At 57.5% G+C, this 10,751-nt stretch overlaps 1 protein-coding gene across 2 annotated transcripts; it reads right to left on the minus strand.

Moving 5' to 3' along the window:
- Positions 1–246: 246 nt before the first annotated feature.
- LOC135304610 (G-protein coupled receptor 12-like) lies at positions 247–8,381 on the minus strand. 2 transcript variants are annotated; one of them, XM_064427216.1, is made up of 3 exons: positions 8,151–8,381; positions 7,707–7,932; positions 247–6,924 (listed from the first exon to the last, which is right to left on the minus strand). In XM_064427216.1, exon 3 carries the CDS (start codon positions 6,920–6,922, stop codon positions 5,876–5,878), a length of 1,047 nt encoding a protein of 348 aa, XP_064283286.1. In that variant the 5' UTR covers positions 6,923–6,924; positions 7,707–7,932; positions 8,151–8,381; the 3' UTR covers positions 247–5,875. The 2 variants fall into 2 exon arrangements, with proteins under 2 accessions (XP_064283286.1, XP_064283287.1); XM_064427217.1 differs by lacking the exons at positions 7,707–7,932; positions 8,151–8,381 and adding an exon at positions 7,164–7,698.
- Between the last annotated feature and the right edge of the window lie 2,370 nt (positions 8,382–10,751).

Here is a 10,751-nt window from a genome sequence, read left to right on the forward strand (position 1 = left end):
AGCAGCAGGAGCTGTTCCTTCCCAACCCCTCCGTGTCTCCAGCAGCTCTTGTGCTCATCCAGCTCCTCCTGATCCCAGGGGAAACAGAGATCCCGGTGAGGGAAGGCAGAGACCTGCTCTGGACTCTGCAATAAAAACACAAACACACAGAGCATGGCACATACCTGGGACAGCAGCCCAGATCTTCAAAGGTTTTAATTTCACCCCACGCCCCCTCCCCAGATTTTTGGAGAACCTCTTGACAAATCACTTTAACAGTTTTATTTACAGTAATAAAAATAAATTACTCTTACAGATGAATGTATAATATTATACACAATAGAGATACAGTGCAATAACAGCATTGATTTGTTTTCACTCGTTCATAAAGTGCATCGAAGGGGCTTGATTTGACCATAACTGCATGATAACTGTACATTTCCTTTGAGATCAGCTTTCCCACCCAAGTTTAAAGGCTCACGACAGCACTGACAGCAAACAAGGCGCTGTCCTGACTGCTGTGGGGTGGCCTCATTCCTGGGAGATCAGGTGGCAGGGAATGGGGTGATTGATTCCCCCGTCTGTGCTGTGGCAGGAGCCCCAGGGGTGAGCACAGAGCAGGCTCTGCCTCTGCCGGGTTCCTGCTGGGCTTGGCCACCAGGAACTCATCCCTGCCTGGGGGCTGGAGGGTTCCCTGTCCCGGGAGGATGCTCTATCCTGGGGCTGGTGTGCTCTGACCTGCTCCCAAGGGACAGCAGCCTGCAGCCTGTCCTTGTCCCTGTGCTGCAGCGCCCAGGGCTGGAGCCCCTGCCCAGCTGGAATTTCCTAGGATGAGCCAGCTGTTTTCCAGCTGTTTTCCAGCTGTTTTCCAGCTGTTTTCCAGCTCCCAGAGCCTGCAGTGAGACCATAAACCTGTGCTTGTGGTGTCAGTGGCCAGGGACACGAGGTGCTGTCAGTGCCCCTCAGCAGGGAGGGATCACCCTGGAGCCCACTCGGCTGCTCCTGGCACTGGGCAGGATTCCTGAAGGAGCTGGAGACAGCTCACACCCCTCCAAGGCAGGGCCTAAAGGGCCCCACAGCGCCCTCAGAGTGGGGTGTTCCTGCTGAAAAGCCCCTTTCCTCTCTGTGCTGCTCTGTGCTGCAGTTTTCCAGGGAATGGCAGAGCTCTGTTCCCGGGAATCCAGGGACAGGTTGGGGGGATCTTGTAGGGGCAGCTGCACTGACAACAGAAGAGCTACAGAGGGTCCAAGTGGAGCTGCCTCACCTCACCACGAGGGGAGGCTGAGAGGAATTACAAGGAAATACCATGTGCATCCAACAATTATTCCCGACAATTAGAAGTGAGCTGTTAATTCTTCGTTAGCAATGATGTGGGTCTTGATGCTGGTCAGGACACACCAATACAAGTGAGTACCAATGGCCTTTTAAAAGGTCTGCCCACCCCAAATTTGATGCTTTTACAAGAAAGAGATACTTCATCACCTAATGAGAACAGTAATGGTTTCTTGGGGGTTCATTCCAGGTTCAATTAAAACTCTTTGATGTGAGCAGACTGGAGCTGCCACATCAGGACTGAGACCTTGGAATCTTTACTGCTGGTTACTGACATGAAGCTGGTTAAAGAGAGACATTTTCACTGCTCAGAGTCCCAAACTGACCAAAAGGGAAAAGGAAAAAAGGAAACAAAGCCCAAAATAAAACTTTGCTCAAAATAAGCAGCTTTGTTGGTAGAATTTATAAATTTTAATAGGGTTTTTTGTACTTTTTTTTTTAATTTCTCATGCTGGGGCAGGGACGAGAGCTTGTTGTAAATGCACAAGCTCCCCCCAGCCCTGGCACATCTCCACAAACCTCAGGGCAGCTGTGGTTACATCCCACCCCACGGTGGCCCTGGCCTTGTCACAGTGTATTTGAGGAATGTTTGCTCCTTCTTTCCTCCTCGCCCTCTCCACTCAACCAGCCAAGCACCAGCACCAAAACCTTTTCACCTCTACATTCTGCTGGCCACCAGCTTGTGGTGGAAAAGCCAAAGGCACCCAGAAACCTGTAAATAAATCAGTAAATAAGCCTGGATTCATTTCCCTGGCTGTGTTAATCCCTGCCACAGGCTCAGGGCTGGTTGGGTGCCACCTGTAATTACTCAGGACCAGTTTTCTGCCCATTTCTGCTGCTGTGGATCCAAACCAGCAGCTGGAGAGTCCAGAAGTGACAAGAGTCCAATCCCAGCCTGGCTCTGGCCTCTCATCCTTTATCAAAAGCTCAGAGTTTGAAGATGCAGTGGCAAGGTCCTGGCCAGGGTGAGGACAGGGAGGGGTTTGTTCCCAACCAAAGAGCAGCAGCCCTGTCCAGGCAGCTCCAGCTCCCACCCAGGGGACTCTGTGGACATCAGAGGACATCTGCAAATTCCCAACAAGCCAAAGACCCCGTGCTTTGCAGGACTGCCACCATCCCCTCGTCTCAGCTGAAAAGCACAGTCATTAAATCAGAGGCTTCCAGAGCCCTCAGTTTTACAGAGATACAGAGTCCCAGGTGGAGGAGGCCTCCCAGCACATCCAGCACCAGGAAACGTGGAGCACTGGATGTACTCCAGTTGCTCTGTGTCCTTCTGGTGGTGCCCAGGAGGTGGAGAGGGGCTGCTGGGCTCTTTTCACCGAGTTTTGGATCCTCAGGGAATCCACAGAGCATCCACCAGCTGGAAACCCCATTTTGCTTTTGGTGGTTCCCTCACCACTGGTGCCTCATCCACATGGGATTCCATCACATTCATGGGAGCTGCTCCCTCTTTATGGCAGCAGAACGCCATCCTAAAGCCCTGAATTCCATCCTAAACACCCCAAAATCAGCCCCAAGCACCAGGACGTTCCCACCCTGCACACAGCAAGGCTGCCTCAGCAAGTGATTTCAGGTTTTAAATCCACTTTCCTGGAGTTCAGCATGGGGAGGCTCCAAAATCCATCAGCCCCTGATGTCCAACATTGCCACTCCAAGGTTTCCCAGTAAAAGGTTTTCTCTATGGCAAACAAAACCAAAACAAAGGCAAAGCTCTGCAGGAAAGGTGCAGTAAAATGGTCAGAGGTTTCCACAAGGCAACGCGTGGCAGGTGAACCTAAACCTCCTTATCCTCTTCTTCACTTCTCATTTCCTCTGATAAAACAGGAGAGGAAAAACAGCAAAAACAACACCTGGAAATTGCACTATTTTTATTTAGGGGAATGACTGTAAAAATGCCAATTTATCAAAATGGGGGTTTTTTAGAGGAGATTTCTTAAGACTTTTCCTGAAACCTGACAAGAGTTTTCAGCAGCTTCCATGGGCAGCTTTAACATCCCAAAGAGAGAGGTGCTATACCATTGCACAAAAAGAAATGAGATCCTTATTTTACAGGAATTCTGAGCATGGAATAGGCTCGTGCCACATCCTGGAGCTGACTGTGAGCTGGGTCGGGGCACTCAGGGACCAGAACTCAGAGTTTGCCTGTGCCAAAGGGGCTCTAAAAGTGTCTGGGTGAGCCCCAGGGAGGACAGCCCCACCTGCTCTTAACCTCACTCTGGCAGGGGCTGTGTCCTCAGCTCAGCTCCTCACATCCCAAATCTTTCTCCTCTTGCTGTGGAAAAGAATCACAGGGAGAATTTTTTCATTGGTCCTCATTTGACTTTGGTGAAGTTTACCAGTGTATCCCTCAAACTGAGACACATTTTATGTAAGCAGCTAAACTCCAAAAAGAACATTGTTAAAATCAAGCTCTTCAGCAAGGGGGAATTTACTGGTAAGCCAAGAAAATGCAACTTTTTTTGTGCCAAGGTTTCTCTGGAGCTGATTAGTTAAACTACCTTTCATCTAAAGATACAAAATGAGCTGCCCAGAGAAACAAATCCTGACTTCTAGCTAGGGTGGTTGTATAAAAACATTTCAAATGTTCACAATGTTTCAAAAAGGGTTTAAGCTATTGAGTTTTCACACTGAGGAACTGCAGGGACCTTGCTGCACTTAAGAAACCAGAAGAAACAGAATGAGTAAAGTGTTGTATAAATATTAGTCTTACATATATATTTACTTTAAAACTTACACTGATTCCACATTGTGCCAACTGCCCATTCTCCAAGGTATTCATCAGAGAAAGGAAATGGAAAAAAAACCCCAAACCCACAAAACATAAAAACTCCAAGACTGGCCACCTCTCACAGGCAGACAAAAAGTCCAAGCCCAGGCACACTTGGGAACCTCAGAGCTTTCTCTTGTGCACTTGGCTCTGAGGAGCCAGAGATTCATTGCCAGACCCAGGGACAAAACCCACCTGGATCTGCCTGTACCCAGCCAGAAAGTGACTCTGTACCCTCTGCAGCCACACACAGCAAGAACATTTCTTCCACTATCACAGACTCACGGAATGTTACAGGTTGGGAGGGACCTCAGAGCCCACCCAGTGCCACCCCTGCCATGGCAGGGACACCTCCCACTGTCCCAGGCTGCTCCAGCCTGGCCTTGGGCACTGCCAGGGATCCAGGGGCAGCCACAGCTGCTCTGGGCACCCTGTGCCAGGCCTGCCCACCCTGCCAGGGAACAATTCCTACCCAATATCCCAATATCCCACCCATCCCTGCCCCCTGGCAGTGGGAGCCGTTCCCTGTGTCCTGTCACTGCTCACCTTTGCCCAAGTCCCTCTCCAACATCACAACAATTTCTCCACAGCAAAGCAGAATGTTTGGGTACCAGACCCAGCTGCTGGAGGGTGTCCCAAGCCCCCCATGCCAGGACCCCGGGCAGCACCCCCCTGTGCCCGGAGCCACCCCGGGTGTCCCACCCCGGCCCTGCCCCCTCTCCGGGCATTGCTGGGGTCTCCCTTCCTCTATCAGTGAATGCACGATTCCACCCCCCGGCCAAAAGCAAGCACAGGAAAAAGGACACTTCATCACGGCCTCACCGACACCACAAAGCACAGCACACAGCACGGGGGTGTCGGGGCTGGCGCTTCTCCCAGGTAAAGCGGCAGCATCAGCAATGACACCGCGGTGACAGAGGCTCCTCTCTCGGGGACTCCAGCAAGCCCGGAGCCCTCTTTGGATGAAAACCCCACCCCATGTAAACAACTCGCGTGGAAGGGGGGGAAGCAACACCCCACTGCCCGGCTGGACACGGAGAGCCCTTCCTTGGCCTCCGGGCTTTGGGGTGCAGGGCACCCCCGCTGCCCTCACCTCGCCGGCGCTGCCCCGGCCACATTTTGGGGGGAGGTGGAGGGGAATGAGAGAAAGATTCCCTGGGCGCCCCCACCCCTGCGACAGCCACACCTAGAGTGCCTTCCAGCCGCAGCTCCTCCAAGCTGCTCCGGCCCCAGCGGCGCGGGCAGAGCCCGGCTCCCCTGCCCGCGCTCCCCGGGCCGAGCTCTCCTCCCCTTTATTGCATAGCATCGCAGGCCCTGAATTCGGGGGGTGGGCATGGCCACCCCGCGCGTGGGGACCAGCCCCGCCGGGGGACGCGACACCTCCCTGCCCGCCCCCCTCCTGTGGCTTCCCATGGGATGTGGGACCCCCCGCTGCTCCCCTGGCTCCTTACCCCGAGAGCAGACAAACGCCATCGTGCGAGGATCCCTTTGCTTTGCTTTGTCTTTTTTTTCTTTCTTTCTTTTTTTTTTTTTGGTGTTTTGTGTTTTTAAATAAAAAATAAAATGTGTAAGAAAATAACATTTCTAAAGGAAACCATTATCATTCTACTCTCTCTCTTTCCTTTTCTCTTTTGCCTTTTTTTTTTCTCTCTCTCTCTCTCTTTTTGGCCATCTTTCCATGGAACGAGATGTGCTGACCGGGGAGGGGACTCCTCCCGGCAGGAGACAATAACGACAGAGGGGGAAAAGAGAAGGAGCAGGAGAGCCAGCGAGCACCTCTGGCTCCGTGCTCAGTCCTCACACGTCGCTGGATGTCCTTGGTCTGGAGGAGAACGTGGAAGGGATGCACCCGCAGCAGGCCAGCCAGAGCGACTTCTGGATGTCCGGGTTCCTGAAGGCGTAGATGATGGGGTTGATGAGCGAGTTGCAGGTGGCGGGCAGCGCCAGCGAGTAGGTGTACACCGCGGGGTAGCTGGAATCGGCCACCAGCGAGTAGATGGCGAAGGGGATCCAGCACAGGGCGAAGGTGCCGAGGATGAGCGACAGCGTGGAGAGCCCTTTGCGGGTGGAGGTGGCCTGCGCCGTGGCGATGAACTGGTGCTGCACGGCGATCTGCTGGGCGTGCCGGAAGGCGATCTTGCAGATCTGCAGGTAGAGCTGCATCATGAGGGCGAAGAGCAGCAGGAAGGTGACGGCCAGCACGGCCGCGTTGTCCTTGGTGACGGGCCGCAGGATGCTGCAGGAGCTCTGGTCCCGCAGGCAGTTCCAGCCCAGCAGCGGCAGCAGCCCCACGCCCAGGCACAGCAGCCACATCAGCAGCACCATGGCGCAGGTGAAGCCCAGCGTGCGCTCGCTGTGGTAGGTGAGCGCGTTGTACAGCGACAGGTAGCGGTCCACGGTGATGGCCAGGAGGCTGCAGACGGAGGCGGAGAAGGCGGCCAGCAGCAGCCCCGCCGCCGCCAGCTCCGCCGCCTCGCTGGGCGGCCGCAGCAGGTAGCGCACGGCGAAGTTGGCCACCAGCCCCAGCCCGGCCAGCAGGTCGGCCAGCGCCAGGCTGCCGATCAGCAGGAACATGGGCGCCCTCAGGCTCGGCGTGTAGAACAGCACGGCCAGCACCAGCGCGTTCTCGCCCGCCACCGCCGTGCCCGTGGCGCACAGCGCGATGTCCCAGGGGCTCACGGACCCCGCGGCCGCGGCCCCGCCGCCCGGCGCCGCCGTGCCCGGCCCGGCCGCCGCCGCCGAGGGCCAGGCGGGGGGCTCCGAGGCGTTGCCGAGCCCCGGGAGCCGCTGCTGCTGCGGCTGCGGCGGCCACGGCTCCCCCATGGCGGCGGGGCCGTGCAGCATCGCTGGGGAGAGAGCGAGAAGGGGGCGGTGAGGGACCGAGCCCGAGCCCCCCGGAGAGCCGCCGAGCCCCGCGCCCGGCCCGGGCAGCGCCGCGCCGAGCCCGCACCTCCAGCCGAGCCCGGAGCCCCCCGCACCCCCGGGACACCGCGCCCCGCACCGGGCCGCCCCCGCCCGCCGCATCCCCGCCAGCCCGACTGCGGCTTCCCTGGCACCGAGCCCCCCATCCCCGCCCCACACGCACCCCTGGGCGCTATCTCCCGCCGGGCTGAGGCCGAGCACGGCTCATCACCGCGCTGCCCGCAGCCGCCTCCGTGCGCCCGGCTCCGTGCAGGGTCCGCAGCCACTGCGCACCCGGCGAGGAGCCGGCCGCCCCCTCCTCCTCCCCTCCCCGGGGCACGGCCACCTTTGCTACCTATTTATAGCGCAGCCCCTCAGCCCCCCCTCCCGCAGCCCTTTCTTTTTTGCGTGCAGTGAGTAAAAATAAACACTATTAATAGGCCAGCGCCCGTATGCGGAGCCGCTGATGGAAGGAGAAGGCAGCGGCAAGGAACAGCCTACGTTAAGTTTCTCCTTCCTCCCCGCCTTTCCCTCCTTTGGAAAAGGCTGGTGCGAGATGCTCCCGGCCGGCGGAGCATCCTGCCGTGCCCGGAGGAGTGAATCCCCACCCCGGGCTGGGCAGCCGGGGTGTGAAGGTCGGGGCTGTGCCCGCAGCCCGCTGCCATCCCCCGCCGCCACCATCGCCCCTTCCCGCATGCAGCCGCGCCGCCGGGGGTTGTTGTTTTACCTGGTTTTAATGCTCGAGGATCAGCTCGCTCCCCCCACCCCGTTTTTATTTTTTTCCTCGCCGGTCCTTCCAGCCCTTGGTGCGAAGCCTCATTCCTCGGCGAGCATCGCTAATAGCGTTGGCAGAGAGCTGGCATCGACTTGCACTTAATATTCCTGCCCCATTGGATCTGCTGATAAATCTCAACTCTGACGTCAAAGTCTTCACTTATATTCATGATCCAAGTCTGTGAATCAGAGCCGCTGTGATCAGAATAACAACGAGCCCGGCTCCCCGCTCCACATCCCCTCGCACACCCGCGGGCGCGCCCGCCCCGTTCATTCATCAGCCTCAGCTCCCGCCGCCCCGGCGCACCTCCCCAAGGTCGGGCCCGCTGCACCTGCGTCCTGCGGATGCAGCTTGGGCACCGGCCAGCCCCGGGCGGCTCGAAGGGTTTATTTTTACCGCCTGTGCCGAGGGACGCGGGGATGCGAGGGGAGGGCGGCGATCCGGGGCCGCGCTCCTCAAGGACAATGCCCAGGACAGCGGCACCGGCTGAGGCTGCTCGGGGATCCCAGCCTGGGCCAGGGGCATCCCTCCACAGGGAACACCGCGCCCCGGAGCCTTCGCCCCACACGGGCTTCCCTCCAGCCAGCGGAAAGCTGGGATGAGGAGGAGCCCGCTGGAATCGGGACCTGCCCAAGGACGCTGAGTATGGGATCTGTCCCCCTCACCGCAGCACCCACCCATCCCCAGAGCTTCCTCCCCGACTGTTTGGGAGAGGAACAGCCTGGAAAGGAACAAATCCCAAAGACACGATTATTTTTCCAGCTATAAATGGCTCCGTGATTCATCTTGGGAGCAGGATCATCAAAGCAGGGATGCTCAGCTCCTGGATCCGCAGGATTTCAGCTACACCTTTTTCCTACTCGTTTCATAACACTCGTTCATCCCCCTCTCTCTTCCAGGCTGGAGCAGCCAGCTCAGCGCTGGGGAGGATTTCCAGCTCCTGATGTGCAGAGATATTTAGGTGAACAGCAGCGATCCTGGCTGAACCCAACCGCCCCAATTTGGAGCATCTGTGATGCTAATCGGGCCAAGCCCCATCCCCGGGACGTGAATCCTCATTTACCTGGGCCCGCGTGACCGAGCGGCAGCGCAAGGGGCGGAGAACCCGGCGAGAGCTGAATGAATTCGCTCCCGCCGCCGGGAATCACGCACGGCCGGGGAGGGAGGCGGCGGAGCGGCTCTGCCCGGCCGGCCCCGGCCAGGAGCGGGCTGCGGGACGGGCAGGCAGCGCTGGGGACACTGGGGATGCGCCGGCCGGGCGTGGGGGCAGAGCCCACCCCGGACGGGCCGCGGAGGGGCTGAGCAGGGATGTCCCCGCTGTCCCCAGCCCGGGCACCGGCAGCAGGGCTGGGCGAGGATGGGCACACGCACCCGGCCCTTGTCCCCTGGGGCTGCTCCTGGCAGGGACACGCCCGATCCAGAGGGTCCCGGCTGATCCCAAACCCCTCGGCCCCCCTGCTCCGTGCAGCATCCCACCCTTCCTGCCCTCTCCCTGCCGAGCCCTCAAACACCCGGCGCCCCACGGCAGCCCCTGCCCTCCCAGCTCCTCCCCTCCACATCCCACCACGAGTTTGCCACAATCCCGGGATGTTTGTCCTGTGTCCTACAGGAACACCTGGCAGGTGTTACCCCTCTTTCCACACACACATCCCAGTGGATTTCAGCCACTGCTGGGAGCTGCTTGTCCCCCTGCCCAGGGAAGAGCAGCCCCGTGTCTCCAATGAGATTTTTGGGGGTTTCACCTGTGCAAGGGGGTGCAGTGAATTGGCAAAGCACCGGCTGGGGTACCCCAAGAATGCTGAGATTTTCTGGTGACAAAAATGACATTATCTGGCCTCTTTTAAACCAGGGCTTGCTGTCCCCAGAGCAGCCCCGTTGCACATGAGAGGACAGGACTGCACACCCTGTTTTCAAGGCTTGAGAGTCTACTTTTTGAAGTTGTATTCAATGTTCTGAGTTCCCTGAGTAGCTGCAAGACCATTCTGGGAATATTCCTATATTAGACATAGGAGTTTATCTGTATTTAAATCACAGACTCAATAGAGAGGAGCAAAGATCAAAGCTAAGCAAAGACACAAGCCTGGTGCTGTAACTACAGAGCAAGAGGCCACCAGCCTCACCTGGGAATGCTGTTCAGCATGGAAAAAGTCTCCCACCTTCATTCCTCATCATCCTCCTTGGATTTTGGCCCTTGGGAGAAAGCTCAGTGCTGGACAAGGCAGGTTTTCCTGTGGCACTGCCCTGTGGGGGTTCTGGGTGCAGGGCTTGACCTGGGGCTCATCCTCCCTTGGAATTTGTGCTTTTTTTGCTTAAAACAAGTGGGTAACAAGTTAAAACTGGGGTGGCAATCATTAATGACATGGTGTCCCAGGCCCAGCCCACTGGGAACCAAAGCTGGAACAAGGGCTGCTCTTTAAGGGCACACTGGTGGTACACAGGGATAACCACAACTCCAATTCTCCACCATTTTCACCTCCACGAGTATTAAAACCAGCTTTACATCTTTGGGGAAACATCACCACCTCCCAGCAGCATCCCACCAGCTTCACCCACCCCAGCTGCCACTCCTCTGGGAGCAGGCTGTGGCTGAGCTGGCAGACGCAGGAGCTCCCTGCCCTGTGCCAGGCTCAGAGCCACGCTGCTGGAACATTCCCCCACATTCCATTTCTCCCGGCGCCTTTTCCGCAGCCAGCGGATCCAGCCTCCTTCCAGCACCTCCGCTCTTCCCTGCTACTCCAACGGCTTGAGGAGCTCGGAGCAGGAAAAGCTCAGCTATAATTAGCAGTGCTGACTAATCAGGGTGGCAAACAAGCTCCCGGAGCCCGTCAGCCTCCCCAAAACGGGGCCGTGGGGGGCTGCGCTGCTGGGAGCCCTACATTCAAAGGCTTTGCATAATTCCTGGTGGAAACGAGGCCATTTTCTCACTGCTGCCACTGGAAAGATGGGAATTCTCCTAGAGCTGCTCCAGCTGCAGCATCCCAGCCTGGTGGGAAGAGC

The sequence above is a fragment of the Passer domesticus genome, chromosome 7 (assembly GCF_036417665.1).
Source record: "Passer domesticus isolate bPasDom1 chromosome 7, bPasDom1.hap1, whole genome shotgun sequence".
Classification (NCBI taxonomy): domain Eukaryota; kingdom Metazoa; phylum Chordata; class Aves; order Passeriformes; family Passeridae; genus Passer; species Passer domesticus.